Source organism: Camelina sativa, chromosome 20 (genome assembly GCF_030686135.1).
Source record: "Camelina sativa cultivar CO46 ecotype springtype chromosome 20, ASM3068613v1".
In the NCBI taxonomy this organism is placed as follows: Eukaryota; Viridiplantae; Streptophyta; class Magnoliopsida; order Brassicales; family Brassicaceae; genus Camelina; species Camelina sativa.
Genome location: NC_141899.1, coordinates 8,716,849 through 8,740,839, shown reverse-complemented (window position 1 = coordinate 8,740,839; position 23,991 = coordinate 8,716,849). Strand labels below are relative to the sequence as shown.

General features: G+C 37.2%; 5 protein-coding genes and 1 long non-coding RNA gene across 25 annotated transcripts; 3 read left to right on the top strand and 3 right to left on the bottom strand.

The window, feature by feature from the left end:
- Nucleotides 1–1,436: 1,436 nt before the first annotated feature.
- On the bottom strand, nucleotides 1,437–3,873 carry LOC104770181 (uncharacterized). 2 transcript variants are annotated; one of them, XM_010494562.3, is made up of 5 exons: nucleotides 3,605–3,873; nucleotides 3,339–3,493; nucleotides 2,121–2,179; nucleotides 1,903–2,016; nucleotides 1,437–1,759 (listed from the first exon to the last, which is right to left on the bottom strand). In XM_010494562.3, exons 1-5 carry the CDS (start codon nucleotides 3,724–3,726, stop codon nucleotides 1,697–1,699), a joined length of 513 nt encoding a protein of 170 aa, XP_010492864.2. In that variant the 5' UTR covers nucleotides 3,727–3,873; the 3' UTR covers nucleotides 1,437–1,696. The 2 variants fall into 2 exon arrangements, with proteins under 2 accessions (XP_010492864.2, XP_010492865.2); XM_010494563.3 differs by having other exon boundaries at nucleotides 1,437–1,753.
- A 108-nt stretch (nucleotides 3,874–3,981) lies between these two features.
- Nucleotides 3,982–4,939, top strand: LOC147918627 (uncharacterized). The gene is made up of 2 exons (XR_015593130.1): nucleotides 3,982–4,264; nucleotides 4,632–4,939. It is a non-coding gene; the product is annotated as an uncharacterized LOC147918627 (long non-coding RNA).
- Nucleotides 4,940–6,646: 1,707 nt separating this feature from the next.
- Nucleotides 6,647–13,928, top strand: LOC104770180 (protein GFS12). Of its 19 annotated transcripts, none has more exons than XM_087505402.1 (16): nucleotides 6,647–7,111; nucleotides 7,216–7,334; nucleotides 7,420–9,492; nucleotides 9,648–9,975; nucleotides 10,090–10,305; nucleotides 10,423–10,495; nucleotides 10,583–10,788; nucleotides 10,887–10,949; nucleotides 11,295–11,503; nucleotides 11,582–11,693; nucleotides 11,805–12,290; nucleotides 12,394–12,686; nucleotides 12,772–13,015; nucleotides 13,090–13,163; nucleotides 13,277–13,412; nucleotides 13,595–13,928. In XM_087505402.1, exons 1-16 carry the CDS (start codon nucleotides 6,977–6,979, stop codon nucleotides 13,751–13,753), a joined length of 4,926 nt encoding a protein of 1,641 aa, XP_087361528.1. In that variant the 5' UTR covers nucleotides 6,647–6,976; the 3' UTR covers nucleotides 13,754–13,928. The 19 variants fall into 19 exon arrangements, 5 of the variants coding, with proteins under 5 accessions (XP_087361528.1, XP_087361527.1, XP_087361530.1 ...); XR_015593124.1 differs by having other exon boundaries at nucleotides 6,736–7,111; nucleotides 7,417–9,492; nucleotides 10,097–10,305; nucleotides 10,423–10,485; nucleotides 11,295–11,490; XR_015593123.1 differs by having other exon boundaries at nucleotides 6,736–7,111; nucleotides 7,417–9,492; nucleotides 10,097–10,305; nucleotides 11,295–11,490.
- A 113-nt stretch (nucleotides 13,929–14,041) lies between these two features.
- LOC104770179 (protein CANDIDATE G PROTEIN-COUPLED RECEPTOR 7) lies at nucleotides 14,042–15,844 on the bottom strand. Its single transcript, XM_010494559.2, has one exon. It carries the CDS (start codon nucleotides 15,630–15,632, stop codon nucleotides 14,307–14,309), a length of 1,326 nt encoding a protein of 441 aa, XP_010492861.1. The 5' UTR covers nucleotides 15,633–15,844; the 3' UTR covers nucleotides 14,042–14,306.
- Nucleotides 15,845–18,481: 2,637 nt separating this feature from the next.
- On the bottom strand, nucleotides 18,482–19,932 carry LOC147918626 (uncharacterized). Its single transcript, XM_087503610.1, has 2 exons — nucleotides 18,793–19,932; nucleotides 18,482–18,544 (listed from the first exon to the last, which is right to left on the bottom strand). The coding sequence occupies exons 1-2, from the start codon at nucleotides 19,930–19,932 to the stop codon at nucleotides 18,482–18,484; spliced, it is 1,203 nt and encodes a 400-aa protein (XP_087359736.1).
- A 1,603-nt stretch (nucleotides 19,933–21,535) lies between these two features.
- LOC104770178 (uncharacterized) lies at nucleotides 21,536–23,930 on the top strand. The gene has a single exon (XM_010494558.2). The coding sequence runs from the start codon at nucleotides 21,693–21,695 to the stop codon at nucleotides 23,823–23,825; it is 2,133 nt and encodes a 710-aa protein (XP_010492860.2). The 5' UTR covers nucleotides 21,536–21,692; the 3' UTR covers nucleotides 23,826–23,930.
- Nucleotides 23,931–23,991: the final 61 nt, after the last annotated feature.

Sequence of the window (23,991 nt, the reverse complement as noted above, 5' to 3'; positions counted from 1 at the left end):
CGATATAGTTCTAATATATATATATATATTTTTACATGAATACAAATGATTCAAAATGTGTTTTCTGTTTATTTTTGTTTGGTATAACAAATAAATAAAAACTTGAGGTATGATGATTATTGATTTTTTTTTTGTCATGTGATGTAATACAAAAAATCATTAAACAAACATAGGTTGTGTGCTGCCACTAGAAAGCAATACAAAAAACATTAAAATAAAATAAAATGTGATGGTTAATGATTGAAGCGCGTGAATTTAAGCCGCATGGAATGGCGCAATGAGGATTCAGTTGGGACTTGCGACTAGCTAAGTGACTTATTGACTTTTAGATCACTTAAAAAGGCGACACTGTAATTGATCGATCCAACGGGTATAAAAAAACCATTGGTGTGAATAGCTTACTTACACGGTTGAGATCTTCTTTACCTTACATTCTCATGTAGTCTTGTCTGCTAAACTGCTGGACAAACGAATAAGATGTCTTCACTTCACATCCTTGGCCGAGTAGGGGTGTAAACAAAACCTCAACTCTGAATCTTATATAAATAATCAAAATGTTGCATATATTAAAAATTATAATCACAATGTTACATGTATTAGTTAAACTCAAAGTAATTGTAGACATGGTTTCATGAGAGTCTTGACAAATCAAAATCTTATTGTGTGTTTTTTTTTTTAATAATCGAATAATAAAAAAATAGAATTAGAAGGTTTGTTTGACTTGGAGAGGTATTGGCCACATGTGAGCAGCTTTTGGAGATTGTGTTATTACACCCAAAGATCTTTTCGACCATAACATTCGTATCCTCTCATAACCCAAAAATGTCGGCGAAGGCATTTTTTTTTGTTTTCGGACACAGTCATTTGTCTTTAATACTTTCTTTTTTTTTGTGTCGGACCATGACATCTTTTTTTTTTTGCGCGATAAATATATTATATGTGCTGAAGTACAATAGAGTATTTGAAGTTTGAACTATGGCACTCAAAATAATGAATGATGTGTGAGTTAATCGTAATTTTGGTTTTGTGTACATTTCAGAAGCTTTTACTGAGGCCTTGACGGTCAAGGCTTGACCTATGACTTGTAAATCGAGGGCTTAAGTTAAGGTTGTGTATATTGCATTTTGGTTTCTCAAACTCAACAACTTTAAAATCTCTATAAAAAAAAAAACACTTTACATAACGACGACAAGAAAGAGATTCAAAACTCATCACCGTAGACAAAAACTAATCGAATCAGAAATTATAGTAATTTAATTTTTGTTCGCTCCCTGATTTGAAATTATTGTGTTTCCTCTTTGTCCCTCGGAAGTGAGACACACTTGTGTACCCATGAGCTCTGTTAGATAAAATGTTCATACAATGAACTTATGGAGATCATTACTAATTGGAACTGGTCTCATAACTATGATCTAAAAGGCTAACGACACAAGCAATTGATGTTCCCACCAAAAAGTTACAAATTTCAGATTCATGAAGCTATTTGTTTCTAATATCACATACAACTCCAGTCACAGATTTAACCAAATAACGCTGGGGAGAGCTAATCGACATAAAGAAGAAAGATCATGACGCTAATCTTAGCTAAAACCATCGGACTAACAGATTCTTTGGATCAGACAGATACCAGTGATTGCGTTTGTTCTGCTGAAGACTTAACTAAACCACCCAGTAACGTATAGCCAAAAAAAGGAAACTAAAGCTTCAACTTCTTCTTGGGTCTCTTTAACTTAGCATCTTCATCGACTGTGATCTGTCCCTTTCAAAAAAGTTTCCCACACGCAGATATGAGCGACGGAATCCAGAAAGTAACTTAAACAGACTTTACAAAAAAATCTGTGTGGGGGAAACGAAAAGCAAGTAGAAAGATGAGATAAGGAAAAAGGGAGTGAGGGAGATAACCTTATGCTTTTTGTTTTTCTTCTTCTTTTTCTCTTCTTTTTTCTTCTTTGCGTTTTTCTTCTTTTTCTTTTTGCTAAGCTTAGTGTTCTCTATCTTATCGTCATCAGAAGATACCTAAACATGATGACGCAGGTGTACGAAGTGGTCAGCAGAACATATTCTAGAACTTTTATTCTCTGTCCAGATAGAATGAATGAGAGTATAGAGAGAATAGTTACCTCGACGTCCTCGAATGAGGCAACGTGTTGGATTCTCCTTCCTGAACTAGACGCCCCACCTGAGACCAAGAGAGTATCATACAGATTAAGCCTTCACATTCAATACCCCAGAGTTTAAGATAAACCTCATTCGGCCATATACGTTTCCCATTAACATAACTGACACATGCATTTTTCTCCATATGGATTGGCTCGGATAAAAGTAAATCTCTCCATGTTAGTGTGCTACGTTGTTTTCACCGACCATATAGTAATAACAAGACTATTCTAAACTTTGAGGTGAGCTAAACTTAGTCCACAGTTACAATGAACTTATAGTGTGAAACTAGTTTCAGGCAAATAGTCACTATGTATTAAAATTTCACGAATGAGCTAGATATGCTTTCCAAACTCTCTTGAAGCTCCTGGGGAAAACCCATGGAGTGCATCAATGCACTATCATTATTTGCAATGATGTAGTGGAGTCTCAATTCCATATACATCCCTTGCACAATCATGACATTTGTAAAAATTCTACCCGAACTTCTTGCCAAACTTATAAGGTCTCAAGTTTGATGCAACCCACAGTTTCTACTAACATATCCCAACTATTATAGTTCTCCTTGACCACTGACGATGAGAGTTTACCAATTGCTAAGGTTCTTCTGTATTCCTTAACTTGAACTGAGCTACAATTTCAGAAGAACGTGTCCCTAGCTTTCAACCCTAATGCCCAACAAAAGTACTTGAGGATCCAACAGACCTGATAAGAACCAGATCTGATTCTCTCAATCAATTACAGAAGACGAACAGAGAACAAAGGTCAATTCTATAGCAACCTAAACTCTCCCAAACCAAGATCCTCAACTCATTCCTTCAGCTCGCTCCCCTTTAAATCTTAGTTCTCAACTAACCGATAGGCTTGTTACAATTAGTCTTGGTTACAATAGTCCTGACTAGACTTAACAAGATCACCTAATCAATACCTCAACATATTTTGGGTAGCACATCAGCTCTCAGCTAATGCTGAGCTATCAATCATGACTTACAATCAAGCACAAACCCTTTTAGGCTAACTACATGCTCTTCTACAACACTACCAAGAAAGCTTTATAAATCACAGGACAATGCCATTGGCATCTTTCAAATGCCTAAAGCCGCTCAAACAGCCTACTCCAAATAACAAACCTTTCTCGAACAAACATTATCAAAGAAAGAATCGTGCTTTAAAGGACTCACTCGAAATAACAGTTTCTTTGGCGTTTTTGACGGCTAACTCGAGAAGGTCCGGATCAATGGAAGCTAACCCATTAGGATCTTGCAGCTTCCTCTCTATAAACTTGGCTAAAGCCGCCGCTTTGTTCGTCTTCAAGGGTCCACCTGGATGAGCCAATCTGTATACATCAATAACAACATCCATGAAAGTCTAGAATTTTGAAATCGAGAAGAAGAAGAAAAAAAAACCCTAAGGAGTGAAAAAAAAAGAAGAAGAAGAAGAAGAGAACCTGGGGAGAGGATTAGAGCGAGAAGAAGAGGGAAGAGAAGTAAGAGGAGCGAATTTGCTTCCTCTGAGAGCTCTCTTCTCATCTTCGGTCAGCTCTTCGTTAATGGCTCCTCCTCCTCCCATTGTAATTTCCGATCACCGAAACCTTTGACGGCCGTCTTATTTTTTATACTTTTGAAAATTTTGTCAAAAAAATCTAAAAAATCTAAAAACACGTTTATAAGTATCACAAGCAAATCAAAAGCACATTATATTAGCCTCTATAGAGTTGAGCCAAAAAGTTGTTATATTTGATTGTAATATTTTGGTTAATGAAAAGTTGACGTTGTGAAAAAAAAAAAAAAACGTTTATAAGTTTGCTATCTAAAATCTGAAAATGTTTATGAGTTTATAAGTTTATAACGCCTATCTTAAATGTAAAAACGTTTATAAGTTTGCTATATAAAATCTAAAAATGTTTATAAGTTTGCTATCTCAAATCAACAACGTTTATAAGTTTTATAGTAGGACACTCTCTTTTTCTTCTCCTTCAACCCTATCATTTTTTCTGATTAATCGTTGTCTTCTTCTTTTCCGGCGAATTAAATTCCAGATTTTTCCTATTGCAAATCAAACATTTGTAGGGTTTTCCTCCTAAAGTGTCCACTTTTACTTGAATCAGGTTTGTAATCATCATATATTTTTTTTTGCAACTCTAGATTCTCATGTCTCGATTTGTTTGTTGTTTTGGTTTGGTCTCGATTTGTTGATATGTTGATTCCAATATGGGACTAGAGAGACTTTTGATTTGTATGAATTTGAGAGATTGATGAGTTATCTGAATTGGGTATCAAAGTCACTGAGATTAAACCGGTGTGATAAAGTTGAGTGAAACAAATATGTTTATATGGACGTGATGTTGTTATAAGCGATATCTTGTTATGTTTTATTTATCTTTTACGAGTTAATCGCTTTTGGTTATAGAATAAGAAAACGGCTTAGAGTGTGCGGTTCAGATTTTGAGATAATTGGTGATTGTATTGTTGCAGGTGCATAAGAATGACTGAGTCCACTTCAACAAAGATTACATTGCCTGGTACTAGATACCCGATAAGCGATGAGGTCAGGGAGTCGGGATCAATCAATAAATATTCGGAATTTTCTACCATGGAGATTCTTAAAAATATATTCTCCAATTCTTTATTCAGTAAGTTGGAAAACACATTCCTTGGTCCGATCATCAAAACAACTTTACGATAAATCAGATAAATGCTTTAGGTGAGGATAAGGATGATGAGTAAGAAAAACTGAGGCTAGCAATGTTGGCTGTTATTGAGAATACATTCTTGTTTAGATATCGGATTAAGACCTACAAGTTTCAGGTAAGTTATTTGACTAAAGCGTATGGCTAAATCTAAAGTTATCCTTGGGGAAAATATTCTTTCGACTTACTGATAGAATCTATAAATAAGGTTTCGTCTGGTGATTTAAAATGTGAAGTTAAAGGATTTCTGATGGCATTGCAGTTGTGGCTTTTGGCTTCCGTGCCAAAATTACAAAATGCTTTTGCTCGATTGGATAACAACCATTCAGATTTGTTTATTTGTACATGGTATCTGAGTACACGTCAACCTAACTTTGCTGAAATTTGGTGTATTGAAGAACAAAAGATGCTAAGGTAACATGCGTGCTGGACAGATCTGCCTTGCTCGATGAAGAAAAAGATGATGACCTTGGTAAAATTATGGACTTGGTGAATCGAGGTTACAACTAGACTGAGTTGGATTGGAGTAGGAAATTCATTGAGTTGGAAAAGGCTGAAGAATTCATTTCTCAGATGCACCAAGAAGATCAGTTTCTGGGCAAGGAAGTTGAGTTTGATGTAGGTGACTATGTTTCGCCTAGGCTCAAGACTTGTGTTTCACCTAGGCTTGAGGCTCCAACCCTCAGTGCTCCCATTGGGTAGAGAAGTTGAGTTTAATGAGATGCTGAACAGAATTGTGGGTGATGATCGGTCTGAGTTTCAAGGCCAAGAAGTTTCGCCTAGGATCGAGACTTGTGTTTCACCTAGACTCGAGGCTCCAACCCACCAGCTCAACGCCTCAGTGCGCCCACTGGGTGATGATAGAGAAGTTGAGTTTGCGGTGGGTGATGATCGATATGAGTTTCACGGCTAAACGCTGGACAAGACTGAAAAACTGGACGAAGATGTGGGTGATCAATCAGACTCAGACTCATTGGTTGAGGAATTCGAACATTATAAACCTCTATCAGACATATATGGTCAATTTTATGTGGAGAACCTTCTATAGGAGAAACTAACACTTCCAGCCCTCCATCACCCCGTAAACGCGATATGGACGTGTGTCTAAACCAGTAGATAGATTCTCTCCTAGTGGCAAAAAGACAAAATCTCGTAAGCTCTGACAAAGTAACTACTAAGAGAGAATCTATCTACTGGTTTAGACACACGTCCATATCGCGTTTTACAGGATGATGCAGGGTTGGAAGTGTTAGTTTCTCCCATAGAAGGTTCTTCCACAGAAGATTCACCATATATGTCTGACAGAGGTTTAAAATGTTCGAATTCTTCAACCAATGAGTCTGAGTCTGATTGATCACCCACATCTTCGTCCAGTTTTTCAGTCTTGTCCAGCGTCTAGCCGTGAAACTCATACCGATCATCACCCACCACAAACTCAAATTCTCTATCATCACCCAGTGGGCCCACTGAGGCGCTGAGCTGGTTGGTTGGAACCTCGAGCCTAGGTGAAACACAAGTCTCGATCCTAGGCGAAACTTCTTGGCCTTGAAACTCAGACCGATCATCACCCACAATTCTGTTCAGCATCTCACTAAACTCAACTTCTCTACCCAGTGGGCGCACTGAGGGTTGGAGCCTCAAGCCTAGGTGAAACACATCACAAGTCTTGAGCCTAGACGACACATAGTTAACCACATCAAACTCAACTTCCTGATTCTAAAACTTATATTCATGGTACATTTGAGATTACTATCTAAAATGATATATTTTAGAGTTGGGGGAGAAGAAGAAGAGAGTATCATGCTATAAAACTTATAAACTTTTTTTCATTTTAGATAGCAACCTCCCATTGCAATTTCCGATCACCAAAACCTTTGACGGCCGTCTTATTTTTTATTTTGTTGAAAATTTTGTCAAAAAAATCTAAAAACATAAAAGACAGGAGGGAGACGAAAAGGTGACCAAAAAAAAAAAGCAAAAATAATAATAGTAATAACGAAAAGGTTAAAACGTCGTCGTTCAGGAGAAAACACGGCGTTGTTTGGCCGCGCTTTTTCTCCTTCAGGTCGCCGAGATTGATCGGATCCATTGCGACGACGACCGTCTCTCTTCCTCCCAAAAAATTAAGGGATGCGAGGTGAAGCAAGTGAACTCTGCTTCGGTTGCCTTGATCAACGTATCAAATCAGACTTCTCCGACCAGATCGTTTTCTCTTACGGCCTCTCCGATTCGCCGCTACCTTTTGGATCCTCCGCCGTCGTTGAGGTCTAGTCCCTTTACTCTCCTTCCTCTAGTCATTATCTTTATTCTAGATTTCAATGGTGGAAGTATTGGAATTAGAGTTGCTTCTTCAATTGGTGTTTGTGTAGGTCTCTGATTCTAGCGAGGAAGTATCTGCTTCTTCTTCTTCTTCTAGTGAATTCGCTTCGTTTCAGTTCGTTTTGGAGTATCTCCGGAAGGAAGAACATGGTTGCTTAGCCAATTACGTGTACGGTATTTTTCTCCTTAGGCTAAGACTTGAATCTATCAAATATTTTTGGTTGAGCAAACTTCTTTTTTTTTTTTATTAGCAGCGAGAGATGTGTTGTTGGAGTTCGAGAAGGTGGAACTTCAAATAATGCTGTTGATTCTGATGAGTGTTTTGATTGTTCACCCAGTGGCTCTCAGGCTAATGAAGATGATGATACAGAGAACATTACTTGTGGAAGCGTTACTTGCGAGCTTTCAGGTAGTTTTCCATGTTGGAGAAGAATAGCTGCACTTTTACCAATTGCTCGGGTTAGAAAACGTTCTGCATCTGATCTTCAAAAGCTTGGTATTAGTTTCCTTTCTGAGTGTCCAGAAGATCAAGTTTTAGCCTCTCTACATCGCCTGATTGATGGGAAGCCATCTGGAGAAGAAATCCACAGTTTCTTTCGTCTTCTTGGGTTACCATTGTCAGAGGAAAACAGCAAACTTCCATGTCTGAGGCATCCAAATCTAGCACCGGTCTTGAGACTTTTGACATCATCTGATTGTTTGGTCTCAGTGCTCCCCAAAGCCCCGTATACATTAGAGAATATTCTCCAGTACAGCCCCAGTGCTATTAAGTCAGAATGGCATAGAGATTTTCTGATTTATCAGCTATTGTCTGCGTTAGCTCACTTGCATGGGTTGGGGGTTTCGCATGGTGACATTCGTCCGTCAAGCATATTGCTGTCTGATTCATTATGGAGTTGGTTAAAGATCTATAGCAAGCCTGATATAGGTTCTAGAGATGCCAGTTCAATTTCTTCAAGAAGATGGTGGTGTGCAGAGGGTTGTTATTCTTATGGCCTTTATGCTGATCTTAAAATTTCTTCAGATTTGGACTGGCAGACTTACTTTAATAAATGGTGGAGGGGAGAGTTAAGCAATTTTGAGTATTTACTCGTATTAAATAAACTAGCAGGTCGACGGTGGGGGGATCACACATTTCATCCGGTAATGCCATGGGTCATAGATTTCAGCAAAAAACCTGAAAATGATAGTGACTCAGGCTGGCGGGATTTGAGAAAGAGCAAATGGAGATTGGCAAAAGGAGATGAACAATTAGATTTCACCTATTCGACATTTGAGTCCCCGCATCATGTTTCGGATGAATGTCTGTCTGAGCTGGCTGTTTGCAGCTACAAAGCAAGAAGACTACCACTGAGTGTCCTGCGAAAGGCAGTTCGGTCTGTGTATGAACCTAATGAGTATCCCTCTGACATGCAAAGGCTTTATGATTGGACCCCTGACGAGTGCATCCCTGAGTTTTACTGCGATCCCCGCATCTTTTGCTCCGTTCATCCTAGCATGTCTGATTTGGCTGTACCTCCATGGACAAGCAGCCCTGAGGAGTTCATTAAATTGCATCGAGATGCCCTGGAAAGCCCCCATGTTTCATCTTTAATACATCACTGGATTGATATTACTTTTGGTTACAAAATGTCAGGACAGGCTGCTATTACTGCAAAGAATGTTATGTTGTCTTCATCTGAGCCGACAATACCAAGGTCAGTTGGACGTCGTCAACTCTTTTCCCGGCCTCATCCGGTGCGCCTTGGGTATTCTCGCGAAAAGGAACAAAGTAGAAATGAACTAGAAATGCATACATTCCATGGCTTTGGTGTGGACAACAAGAGGTCCATCATCCTCCAAGCTGATGACTATCTGGAAGAAACTGAAGAGGCATCTGCATTTTCTGATCATGCATCACATCTAAGTCCACAGTATCACTTTCATCAAAACTTAGTTGAGTCTCCTTTGCATGATTCTTCCAGTGAAAACACTAACAAAGAAAAATATAGTCTCCCTGGAACTTCAGAAAACAAAGGTTTACCATCAAGTGTAAGTTTGAATTATCTATTGGAGCATATGGAGGTGAGAGACAAAGCATCGACAGAAATTCAGGAGTTGTTACTATGGCGGCAAGATTTCTGCGCAAGAAACTTTTCCAAGGACATTGCAGGGGATATTTTTTCTATAGGCTGTGTCCTGGCAGAACTTTATTTGATGCGGCCGCTATTCAACTCTGCGTCTTTGGCTGCTTATTTAGAAGGTGGTGACTTACCTGAATTGGTCAAGGAACTTCCTCCTCCTACTCAGGTACTTGTCGAAGCATGTATTGAACAAGATTGGAGAAGGTATTTTTTTCTCACCCTTTATGTTAAACCCTGTTCTTCTTTGTTATTTCACTGTGTTTATGACTGTGTGATATGTGCTGATAAAAATGTGTAGTAACACATTTTGTCTTTTTAGGTGTGAATGCCTAATTACTCTCTCCTTTCGCAACATGTAGGAGGCCCTCAGCAAAGAGTCTTCTGGACTCTCCGTATTTCTCAGCTGCAGTGAGGTCAGCTCACTTGTTTGCTGCTCCTCTTCACCTTTTGGCTAAAGATCAAACACGCTTGTGTTATGCTGCAAGTTTTGCCAAACAGGGAGCCTTGAAAACAATGGGAACATTTGTTGCAGAGATGTGTGCTGTGTACTGTTTGCCACTAGTCACAACACCTTTATCTGTGGACGAGTGTGAATTGGCTTATGTACTTCTCAAGGAATTTACAAAGTCTTTGACACCAATGGCGGTGCAGAGACTTGTCTTGCCTTCTATCCAGAAGATCTTACTGGTACACATATATTGTTGGTTCCTGATGGAATTTCTAGATCTAAATTTCTGTGGTTAGAGTATCAGCATCTTGTTAAGTTCAATTAATGTCTTCTGACAGAGTATCATATGTTAGACCACAGGTTACTCGCATTTGAAAGTTTCACTTCTTCAAGATTCGTTTGTGAGGGAACTATGGAATCAAATTGGAATGAGAGTATATCTTGAAATGATTCATCCTTTAGTCATATCAAACTTGTATAATTCTCCGGACAAGATCTCGGCTTCTGCAGCTTCTGTGCTGCTGATTGGTTCAAGCGAAGAGCTTGGTACCCCTGTTACAGTACATCAGGTCAGAGAAGTTTTCTTGTTCTTGTCCTCCACTCCATTTTTATATATGTACCTTTCATCGGGTATGTTACATGTTTCTGAGTTTCTGTTTTGGATGCTGACTTGTCCCTTGATACAGACTATACTGCCTCTGATTAGTTACTTCGGAAAAGGAATATCCACTGATGGGATTGATCTGCTGGTCAGAATTGGTACACCCTATCTGTTAGTTTAAGCAACTTTCTCTACCTGGAAATTTCATATCTAGCTAAGTGGTTGTCGTATTGTTAAATTTTCAGGGAGACTGTTGGGCGTGAACTTCATTGTCAAACAGATGCTGCCATTGCTTGAACATGTTGTTTGCTTCTGTATCGATCTTTCTTCTATGAAAAAACCAGAGCCGGTTCATAGCTGGTGTTCGTTGGCGCTGACTGATTGCCTAATCACACTCGATGGTCTAATTGCTCTTATATCAGACGAGTTGCTTATACATGAGCTGACCAAAGTATGTTTTAAAAGTTTGCTCTGTCTATCTTTACTGTCGTTTACGTTAAGCACTTATGTTTTCTTTTTGTTGTTGTGGCTTGTCTTATTATTACATAGGGTCGGTTGTGCCTACATGTAAGAGTTCTTATGCAGAAAAATCTAGAGTTGCGGGTCCTTCAGGTATTCTTGATTTTCTTTTTTTTATTATTTTACTTTATCAGTAACGTTGAGGGAGGTGTGAATGATAGTGATGTATAATCAAGATGTACGACCTGGTTTAAGTTGGCAATTGAGTAACTCACTTTAAGTGGTGAAAGAAGATTGACTAAAAAAAAAGATTTAGCTTAATTTTAGTGGCTCTGCTGTGAAGTTTGTTCTATTGGTATTTGCATTATCAGGCATGTATCGATGCCTTATTTATAAGAGGATCCATCAGTACACCTCTTTACAGCTCTTTGCAAACATATGGAAGGCCTTTTTAACATTTGATTTTCTTTTTAAATGTTGCTTTTTTCAATGTTTCAGTTTGCTGCAACTTCCCTGATGTCAATTTGCCAGCGGCTTGGACAAGAGTTGACTGCATTGCATGTTCTTCCACAGTTGAAGGAGCTTTTTGATGAGTTTGCTTTTTCTGAGAGAAGTACAGATGCATCTGACTCGTTAAGCTGGAAGATCAGGGCTGCCAAGCAAAATTTTCATCCAGAATCTCCAATCAAAAGCCGTATGGATCTTGTGTGCGTGTTTCACCTGAATCATTAGTAAATAACTTTTTGTATGCTCCTTTTTATGTCCTAACGTTGTAGGAATTACAGGTTGCTTCTCTATCCTTCTTTCGCCTCACTTCTTGGTATGGAGAAATTACGTCAAGGTTGTCCAACCTGGCTACTCCTTGAGCAATATCTGCTAAAGCATCATAACTGGAAGGTATTCTTTCTTAATATATAGAAGAACTCTGGTTTCCGTTGCTATAAAATTTGATATATACAGATTTCCATTGTGCTATGAACATTTATCACTGAATCTATTTTGATTCAGTGGGAATACACAGGACGGTCTTCTCGACGTAATATGGAAGCTAGGCCTGTTCTAACCAAGGGCCCTGCATCTAAGCAGCCTCCTAAGATGTTGCTCAACGGATCTGGACGGTCGGTTCCCCAGTCGCAGGGGTTGAGAAATTCAAATCAGTTAAAACCTCATATACATGTCCCAGTTGAAGAACAAGAAGCAGTTTCAAACCCTTTGGCGCGTGAACCGTGGTCATGGTTTCCTAGTCCAGTAGCTTGTTGGGAAGGGCTTGACATTGGGCGTTTTGGAAACCTCAAAGATGAGAATCAATGGAAAACTAGAGCATCTGTTTTGTCTTCTGCGCGTGCCCACCATGGAGCTCTAAGATCTTTAGTGGTTTCTGAAGATGAGTGCACAGTTTTCACCTCAGGAATTGATCCAGGGTTTAAGGGAAGTGTTCAGAAGTGGGAACTAGCAAGCTTAAGTTGTGTATCTAGTTATCATGCCCATGAAGAGGTTGGTTCCTTGTATTATTATTACCTTCTTACGGCACGCAGATAATTACTCTCTTACCCATAAATTAGGAAGTATGCACCTAATTGTTTCCTGTATATTTTAGGTTGTTAATGACATCAGTATACTGTCATCTACCGGAAAGATAGCATCTTGTGACGGAACTATACATGTGTGGAACAGCCAAACCGGGAAACTGATATCTTTGTTCTCCGAGTCACAGACTGATCAATATCAAGCTTCCTCATACCCGTCATCAAAGAATAATTCCAATCAGTCTAATAGAATTGCATCACATGGATTATCAAGTGGGATATTCGATGAAAACTTGTATACATGTATGCATTATTTAGAATACATGGATCAGCTCGTTGTTGGAACCGGATTTGGTGCCCTCAGGTAAAGTAGTATCCACTACACTAGAAACTCAAAAAAAAAAAAAAGCATTAGGTGTAATATGCAACAATTTTTTTGCTCATTTCAGGTTTATCGATCTAGCTCGAGGCCAGAAGCTTCAACTTTGGGGAGGAGAACCTATTGAATCTGGATTCACTTCTCTCGTATCTGCTCTTTGTTCAGGAGGGTCTCAAACAAAACATGGAGACGGAGTTTCAGTATCACCTTCTTGGATTGCAGCTGGTTTTAGTTCTGGCCAGTGTAGGCTATTTGACTTGAGGGAAAGTGGATTTATTTCCTCCTGGAGAGCTCACGACGGATACGTGACAAAGGTGAATTGAGCTGATTTCCAAAATTAATGTGGCCTTTCTTCTCAATCTCATCTTCCAATTATTTGTTCTTGCAGTTAGCGGCACCTGAGAGCCATTTACTTGTTTCCAGCTCACTTGACAAAACTTTACGGATCTGGGACTTAAGGAAGTAAGCAAAACAATCATAACGGTTTTTTGTTTTGTTGTGAGTTTTTGTTTTTTTAGTTTTCCTCGGTATCTACATGTAATAACAACTTTTTTATCATCTTTCTGGTAAAGCAGGAGCTGGACACCACAGCCTTTTGTTGTCAAAGGACACAACGACGTTGTTTCGGGTTTCTCCATCTGGGGCAAGGACGTTATCTCCATCTCAAGAAACAATATCGGGATTTTCCCACTGTCAAAGTCTCAAGACGAGGTATAGATTCTCACTCCGTATTGAGTTAAAGCAAACACGCGTTGATCACTTTAGCTATAAGCCTAAACTAAGATTAAAATTTGATGAATGAACCAAGTTGAATAGTCGTTTTATTTATGCACAGAACAGTCGTGAAAACAAGGTAAAGTGTGTGAAAATGACCGGTTTTGTCGAATTGACAGGAGGCGCAACAGCAGCAGCAACGTATTATACCACAGAAACTGTATATGGCGGAGAAAGGAGGAAGGGTCAGATCGGATTTTTCAACCATAGGTGTTTTACCATTCTCCAGATTGTTCATCGTTGGAGGACATGATGGTTACTTGAGAATCTGTTGTTGAAATTATATACAATCATATAATTGGTTTTCTAAAAAAATTATACTACCCTCTATATTTTTGTCTCTATGATGTTTTGGATAGTGCCAAGCACGTTCACTGGTATGCTTGTAATGGAGAGAAAGAGGAATTATTTGTTAATGGCTAAATGTAGTAATGAGCAATGACGTGTTCTCTCTTTCTGTTTTTAAACCAAGTTGAAACAGATCTAAATAGTGGATGTTAGATGATGAAATAGTGTGGGTTCAGTAAAAGTATGGATGGAATAAGCAAAAATGTTGAAACTGTAAATTGTTAACAACAACACACTGATACATAATTTTGAAAATGATGATAGTATAATTTGCTACAGCCCCAAGGATCCGCATTGATGTAAAGCCATACGAAGAAGTGTGATAACAAAGACAATTTAAATGTAAGGAAGAACAAAAATTAACAAAAAAAGGGAACAATGACAGTTGAAGTATTAGACGACATTTTAACATAGACATAGTGAGGGAAAAAAAAGAATAAATCTTTGACGACTTACCAAGAAGAAGAATCCTCCATCCTTTTTCTAAAGCTCAAACTCTTCATCCCTAAGGGCCAAAGCAGCAGCTTCTTCTTCATCATCATCAACAGCAAAGTACTCATTCTTCTCCTCAGGCCTAAACATATGAAACATGATCACATAGAACACCAAACTCACAATCTCCTCCGCTGCAAAACTCACCCACTGATACTTATAAGCAGCAATCGTTTTAAGCGCAAACACCACAATCCTCGTGAAGTAAAGATACCCAATGACAACAATGTAAAACTGTCTAAACAACGTAAGCTTCGACAAGTTCCTCGCAGCTTTCCCATCAGTTTTCGAAGTCTCCCTCAATGACCGAATCGACCAAACGATAGGGAAGATGATCGCACAGCAACAGATGATATCAACAAGCAAAAAAACTTGGTTCCAAGTAACCCAATCTTTAATAAAAGGTCCAGTTTCACCAATCACAATCGAAGCAATGTTGGCTAATACCTGAAGAGGTATCACAATGATCAAAACATTCTTCTCTTTCTCCTGCAAGAAAGGTTTCAAAAACGACCATCCAGTTCCGATCAAGATGATCACGGTGAAGAGAAGCACAACACGTATGAACTGGAAAATGTAAAAGAGTATATCCCATCCATGAGGCGTTCCTGTGATCTTCACGTAATGTTTATCTTCAGCTGCACAGATCAGATTCAACGATTTGATTAAAAGCAAACCTCCCATAAGGAGATGGATCCGATGAACGGTGAGCTTGTTCGTGTAACAAGTGTAGCTCCAGAAACCGAGGAAAGCAACGTAACAGAGGAAGAAGAAGGAGTAGAGAGTAGGCAATTGAGTAGATCCAGCTGGTAAGTAGTCTTTAGATCCGTTGGGATCTTTGTTATACATCTCAGTACGAACCGCCATGGAGACTTTGGTTTCGGGGACGCAATTCGCGAAGAAGAGAGAGTACTCGTTTGGGGAAGTGACTGGGTACGATTGGTTGAATCTGGAGTTCGGTGGTGGTGATAGATCTCTGAAGGTGAAGAGATGAGTGACGTAGTGCGAATCGAGAACGCAGAATCTAGGGTTCTGTTGGATCTCGAGGAGGACCTGGAGGAGAGATTCTTCGGAGAGGAGGAAGAATCCGAGACGCGAAGGTTCTGGATTCGGATCTGAGGAGGTGGAGACGACGGAGACGGATGAGATTGAGACGGTTACGTGGCCTGTGTGTGTGAATCCGAATTTCTCGAAGAGGATCATTGGGCGTGCGTCGTCGGAGATGACGAGGGATTTGATCTCCGCCATTGAAGGTGGAACCACCGCGGCGGTGAAGAGGAGGAAGAAGACGATGACGGTGAAGGGCATTTTCGTCATTGTCACAACTCCGGGAGAGAGAGACGTGTAAGAGGAGGAGAGATTGAAACTAAAACGTCGGCGAAGTATGTTTTTATAGTCCCCTTTTTAAGTTATCAGATCTGAATCTCTCTATGCAAATTTTTACATATCATTTTTGATTAGATTATAGAATTTAAGTTTGACCAATAAAATTCAATACATGCAACAAATTTTGATTTTAATAATACATCTAACATTTCTAATATATAAAATTTAGATATATCTATATTAACATTTTTGTTTATGTCCTTTAAGTTTTATTTATTTAATTTATCTTATACAATATTAACCCCTAAAATAATTCTATAAATAACATTGCAGAGAAACTCAAATACTAAACTTTCTTAAATTGACCAACATTTGTTATATTTATTGCCATAAAATCTTAACAACATCTATACATTCCGATTTTTCCAAAAATAACTCTACCCATTAAAGTTTTAACCCATTAAATCTCTAAAACTATTTTTATGGATGCTAGAATTTCTCAGAATTAAATGATATACAACAGATTTTTCATAACAAAAGTTTACAATCTTCATAATTATATTAACATTAATAAATTTTCTAAACCGAAAATCCAATTATAAAATGTCACATTAAATATGTTGAAAACCACCCATATAATTTGGTTTATTTTTTATTTTTTGAGGAAGTACCAAAAAACTTAAAATTCTATTAATTATCATAAACTATCTATATTGACATGGAAAAATTATAAACTATAAAATATGCTAATTTGGTAAAACAATTAACATAATTAAACTTGATAAAAAACTTATTTTGATTTTTTTTTTACGCAAAAACTTATTTTGATTTAGGTGAGACGGTTGGCATTAATCACATATAGGGAGTTAAGTGGAATTGTTTTTTTAAAACATTTTTAGATGTGTACCAGGAGATAAATGTATTATTAGACTATACATATACCACACGGGTTAAAACCTTGAAAACCCTACAAAATCCTATACTTTGAATACTTATATCAAATACCTGTAAAATTTTATATTTTTAAAATTAATAAAACAATAATAAAATAACAAATAAATACAATATAAATTTTAAAATTTTAAAATTAATAATATTGTCCCGCGGGGTACCGCGGGTTAAATTTCTAGTTATATGATATAACTTAAGGGATAAATACTAAAAACATAATATTACAAAAACTTGATTTTAGTGACACATTTGCATTTCAGATAAAATAGCTATAGAATGATTATTACTACAAATCATTTTTGGAAATATATATTACTATTTTTGGTATAACTTACATCATATATCATACATTTTTGTATTTTAAAATGAATTGAGTCTCACAGTAAAAATTATTTTCCAAAAATAGTTGTTTTTAATTTGATTTTTTATACTTTTAATGTAAAATTAATGATTTTTTCTGACTTTTAATATTTTATAGTTTGTCTTTTTATTAGTTGGCTTATGTTTATAAATGATGTTTTAATGATGAAATTTTTTTTAGTCTACGTATAAAAAACTTTAAACATCTTTTACTTGTTCCATACATATATTGAGGTTTCTAACTTTTAATGTTAAACTAACCATTTTTTGTGATTATTTGTACCCTAGTAGGCTAGTGATTATTTGTACAAATAATCTACCTAAGAAGATAGATCGATTTTATATGATCAGAAAGTAGATAGAAAGATGGTTTGCGAAATACTTCACTCAAGTTTGGCGGATTGAGTTATTGTAACTTGAGTTATTGTTGTACAAGTATGCGACTTGTGATGATGATGACTTGAAAAAAATGACTTTGGAAATGAAGAAAAAATTTGATAAGTATTGGGAGGGTTACAACCTTATTTTGGCTATTGGAGTTGTTTTGGATCCAAGACTAAAACTGCAAATGCTCGAAGTAGCTTATCATAAAGTAGATCCCTTTACTTCTCAACTGAAGATTGAAGAATTTAAGAAGAATTTGGAAATTATTTATAAAACTTATCATACGAGTTCTTCAGGTATTTCACGGATAACAAATCCACATGACATACTTAGTGAATCTCCACTTGAAGATGATTTTGATAATGTAAGTATCTTATTATACATTAAAATTTCATTGTCAATTTGTCATGATGTGATGATAATGTTAGTCTGATGTGAATCTTTGTAATGTAGGATTTGTTTGAGTTGGAGAGAAGCATTGAAACTGACGTTAACACCACAAAGACACATTTAACCATTTTTTGGAGGAGCCGAGATTAGAGTGGAAATCTTTTCCAAATTTAGATGTTCTTAAATACTGCAAAGATAACCAAAAAACATCTTGGGGATGTAGCTTTTATGGCTCTTGATATTCTCAGTATTCCAATAACAACAATTTTATCAGAATCAGCATTCAGTATTGGGTCTAGAGTGTTGACACCATATAGAAATAAGTTGCTTCCTAAAAATGTCCAGGCATTACTTGCACTTGTAACTGTTTGCACGGTTTTGCAGAATATGGAAGTACCATAGAAGATAGTGATGACAATGGTTATGAAAATGCTAGAAAGACAACAAGTTTAGGGGTGGAGAAATCAAGAACAGGAGACTCAAGTGTGTCATGAAACACATAAATGGAGACCGTCAAATGTAAGTGTTTGCCTCAAATTCTCTTTACTATCTAATCTTTTACTTTCATGAAGTAGCTAGAAATCTTATTGCCTGTCAAAAATTTGTTATTGAAATTTATGATTATTTGGTTCTTGATACTTTACACTTTATAGATCGGATAAGGCTTTGTGAATCTATTGTTGATGAAACGGTTCCTTTGCAAAAAATTTCTCTCGGTAGTATGGTCTGAGCTAGAGTCAAGTGGTGAACCAGAGTCAAGCAGTGAAAACATGAGTCTGCATGTGTCCATATGGTCTATGTGAAGCTTTTTCTATGATCTTTCAAGAATGTGCAACAAACATTTGTTCAAAACGGTACCTATTGTGTTTACTCAACAACAGCATACATCTTCATTTGTTATTAAAATATGTTTTTTGTTATTGAAATATAGGTTTTTGTTATGGGAAAAAAGCTTAAAAATACCTCATCTATTTTTTTTTTTTTTTTTTTTTTTTTCAACCAAACTATATTAAAATTAAAAGAGAACTCCATGATTGGTTGCCCAAACAGGAGGATACGAGTTTACAAAGGTAGAAACTGAAGGTAGGGTTCGTGAAGATCGAGCGAGGCAATCGGCCCTGACATTGTCATCGCGAGGAATCCTGGAGAGGGAGAAGGAGGGAAAGGAACTTCGAAGCAATGAGAAATCCTCCAGCAGATTAGAGAAAGTCGGCCAGTCTTCCGGTGCCTGCACCATCGCCGTTAGCTCCACACTATCCGTCTCAAAAACCTGACAATCGACTCCAGCCACCAGTAAAGACTCCATAGCCCAGATCAACGCTTGTAGTTCTGCATGTAGAGGAGAAGGACTCCGACGATGACTCCGTGCTCCCAACAGGATTGTTGTAAGCTCTCCACTGCAGCACCACCAGCCCAAACCCTGGTAGGGGTCTGTACTTTTCCAAGAACCATCCACTTGGCATCGGGAAGAGGATCCCCTATCCTCCGTAAAAGACGGGGGGACCAGATAATTCACTGAGTAAGATTTGGCCTCCTCCCACAATAATTTATCCGTAGTCGCCTGATTCAAAATCCCTAGAGGTTCACCCTCAATACCCTGGAAAACCTTTTTATTCCTATCTTTCCAAATGGACCAAATAATCCAGGGAAGTTGAATGCCCACATCCGAAGCCCCAGATTGCGAAGATGCCCGCCAAAAAATGAAATCTAAATTCGCATAAATCGATGTGTATGGAAAGCCCCCTTGATCCAGCCGTAAAGGCGACACCTCCCAAATACATCGAGACCTAGGACACTCAAAGAGCGCATGGTTTATAGTTTCCACCGCCGAATCGCATCTCTTACACACGGTATCACACCGAACACCCCGATATGCGAGACGCTCCAACACAGGTAGAGTACCCGAGCCAATCTGCCAGAAAAAATGTTGGATTTTGGAGGGTACATCAAGTTTCCAAGAATGAGCCCGTAAAGCCATACACGTCGGCCCAAATTCAACATCCTTTAATAATTCCCTAGCCAATCGGTATCCCGATCTGACTGAATATTTCCCCGATTTAGTATAATGCCAAATTAATCTATCCGGTTGAGTAGTTCTACTAACTGGCATACTCCGAATTAGTTGAATATCCCCCGGATCGAAAAACTCCTCCAAAGTAGGTAAATGCCAATCCTTAGTCTCCGGGTTAATTAAATGATTAACCATTAAACTGGGGAGTCATAACCTCCCTCGACCATTCGCCGGTCTAGGGCAAACATCCGGTATCCATGGATCTCGCCAATACCTCATCTATTTTTTATTTGGAAGTTTAATACTTTGTCTTTTTTGGTTGGAAGAAAAATATCTCATTTAATTGAAACGTGTGATTTAATACTCAAATTAATAAATTTTGTTAGTTTCATGCTTACAATTTTTTGACAAAAATAAAATTCCATTTTTACCCTGACTATGTCAATTCATAATTAATTTTAAATGACATGGTATTAATTTATAGACAATTCTTGGGTTCACCCCCACTTAATTAAGGAAACAAATTATTAATTAAAAAACAAAATATGTGTATCATTCAATTTTAAAGTTATTAATTCTAAACATTATATTATAGTTTTAATTATAATATGTAAATCTAAATTACTTTTTTATAAACCCAAACCGACATATAATTTTGTTTAATTGTGTAATTTAAACCCTAATCATTTTTTTATAAACCCAAATTGAAATACAATTTTGTTTAATTGTAAAATCTAAACTCTAACCACTCTTTTATAAACCCAAACCGACATATAATTTTCTTTAATTTTAAAATCTAAACCCTAACCACTCTTTTATAAACCCAAACCGACATATAAATTTGTTTGATTGTAAAATCTAAACCCTAACCACTCATTTGTAAACCCAAACCGATATATAATTTTGTTTAATTATAAAATCTAAACCCTAACCACTATTTTGTAAACCCAAACTGACATATAATTTTGTTTAATTGTAAAATCTAAACCCTAATCACTCTTTTGTAAACCCAAGAATTTTTTTAATTTATAGGTTTATTTTAATTAAAATTAAATTTATTTAATATTTCTTTTTATTAATTTTAATTCAAATAAAATTATAAATTAATACCATATCATTTAAAATTAATTATTAATTTTAATACCATATAAATTAATACCATATCATTTAAAATTAATTATTAATTGACATAGTAATGGTAAAGACGGAATTTTATTTTTGTCAAAAAAATCGTAAGTATGAAACTAACAAAATTTATTAGTTTGAGTATTAAATCACACGTTTTAATTAAATGAAGTATTTTTCTTCTAACCAAAAAAGACGAAGTATTAAATTTCCAAATAAAAAATAAATGAGGTATTTTTAAGCTTTTTTCCCTTTTATTGAAATATTACATCTTCAAAAAAAAAAAAAATCAGTTTATATGGAGTTAAATGGGTTTATGGGTAAAGACATATTTGAATGGGCAAAACTAAATTGGGTTTAAACTTAAATGGATTTATATAAGTTATATGCGTTAAAAGTTAAATGGGGTGGATTTGACCATATTAACATCATTATACTCTACTATACTCTATAGTTTTTTTTTTTTTTGACAACTACTATACTCTCTATAGGTTGTTTAAGTTATATTGTTGGTTGAATCATGTTTAGTTAAATAATAAATGATGTTTTGATTTTTTTAGTAAATAATAAATGTTTGAAAAAATTTACACAAAAATGAAATTGATGGGTTATGGATACTTTTTTTGATTGATGATGAGTCAGCCATATTCGTCTGCCAAATAAAACAACCGCGTTCCGTTCGGTCTCTCTAAAACCTTTATTTTTTTCTAACTACATTTGCATCTTCCACGAAAAAATTGCATCTTTCCTTTTCCGTGCATATAGCAAATTAAAGTCTTCATCTTTTGATCTTCCAAATCCCTAGTTTTCTTCCTTCTTCTACTCCCACCATGGCATTGCCATCATCATCACTCATGGAGAATCTCATCATCGAAGAGAGAGAAGAAGTGATGGTTTCTTCTGATGACAACGGCGGCAAAGCCCGTTGCTTGAGAAAAGCCCATTTCCTTAAACCCTTCTCTACCTCCATTGATGGCTCTGTTACTGTAGCCAAGCTTCCCCGTCACGAAGATCAACGTCGCTCTGATACTTCTCTGCAGCTAGAGACTTCAAGAGATTTCTTCTCTGGGTTTTGGTTCGCAGAGCGTCATTTCGTATCTTGGCTTGGAAAAATGGAAGCTTTGTATAAACCCATTTGGAAAAAAGCTGGGATTTTTGAAGCAATCAAGGCATCTACTTACAATATCACGAAAAGCCCGTCTCTGATCTTCTCCGTTTCCGAGAAATGGTGTTCCGATACCAAATCTTTCATCTTCCCATGGGGTGAAGCTACGATTACGTTAGAGGATGTTACGGTGCTTCTAGGGTTTTCTGTTTTGGGTTCCCCTGCTTTTGCTCCTTTACAAACCTCAGAGATGAGAGCTTCCGCAGCGAAACTTGAGAAATTTAGACTAAAGAAAGCTATCAGAGGTGAGAGAGTGAGCTTAAGATCATGGAAATCGATCTTCTTTGGTAGAGGTGATCAGTTGGAGCATGAAGCTTTTCTTGTTCTGTGGCTTTCGTTTTTCGTTTTCCCAGCTAGATCTCGTCGTTGTATCTCCAAACATGTTATACCAATCGCTGTTCGTTTAGCTAGAGGTGAAAGGATTGCTCTTGCCCCTACTGTTCTCGCTGCTCTGTACAAAGATTTGGGTCAACTCAGTGATTTCGTTAGAGGCAAATGTGTTGGCAAAGTTAATCTCAGGTCTCTCTTTAAGTTAGTCCAAGTTTGGGCGTTGGAGAGATTCAGGAACATAAGACCAATGCCTAGAGATATACCCAAAGGTGAACCTAGGATAGCTCAGTGGGACAGTCTTTCACAAGGATCTAAGGATGTGAGATTGACTAGTTTTGATGATTTCGACTGGCGACCTTACACCAAACCGTTGAAGAACTGGAACCCTTTTCGTTTTTATCTTGAAGAAGCTATGTGGGTGACTGTTGATGACAATCTTGAAGATGAGTTTATTTCATTTGCTCGATGTGTGAGGAGTTCCAGGCTTGTTGGGATTGGTTTTGTTGAGGATTACTATCCTAATCGTGTTGCAATGCAATTTGGCCTGTCTCAAGATCTGCCTGGAGGTTTGCTTACTCTTCACAGTAACTTGACAGAGAAGGAGTCTTGGGATGATTACAGTAAGTCTCTTGATGGTTTTAAGCTCTACATGCCTTCACGCCACGATCGAGGTTCTGTCACTGCGAGATACCAAGACTGGTGGTTGAAATCAGTTTCAGATTCTCTGAGTTCTAAAGAGATGCAGAAAGAATCAACTGAAGCTTTTAATGCAAGTAATACATTTAATGATGATGATGATGATGATGATGATGATGATGATATAGATACAGATGGATCTCCCAATGTAGTGCCTTTGAGTCAAGTGATTCAGAAGTTAGACGAAGGCTTTCCTAGAAAATGCAGATCGAGGAGGCGTAGGTTGGCAAGGAGATATAAGATAAGTGAGATGGATGAAGAAGATGGTTACATGCCCGTTGCTCAATTGATCAGATCCAGGAAGAAGTTTAGTGATGTAGAGAAAACTGGAGGTGATGCTTCTGATACACTTGGAAAAAGAACTAGAAGATATATGTTGGTGGATAGCGATGATGATTCAGAGCCTTGTCAAAACCATGCTTCCATGGAAGTAAAGCAAAGGAGTGTAGAGGATGACGAAACTGCCAAAGAAACAGAGATTACAAGGCAAACATGTGATAATGTAGAGAAGAAGGCAATGATCGATGATGCAACCAAGGAATCAGAGTCTTGGCTACATGAAGATAGAGAAATGAAGAAAAGATGCGTTGGAAAATTTACCAGTGAAGTTAAAATGGAAGATGTTGATGAAAGATTGAGGCAGAGAAAGCTTGCAATAGAAGGGATAGCATTGGAGCTGGAGACTCGTATTATCAAGGTGCAGAAGAGTTTGGCAAAGATTAGAAATTGGAAAACCAGAGGAAACCAGACCATAAATGGAGCTTCTGCTTAGCTAGTTTATGGCATTTGATCCGAAACATCTCAGGAAAATCACTCTCTGGAGTCAACTTTTGTATAGTCGATTATTAGAGGTAAAGTTGGTAAGCTTTCAAAGAAAGACCTGTGTCAGATAGTCTCAGATAACAATATCTTCCACAAGCACATTGCAAACTACACGT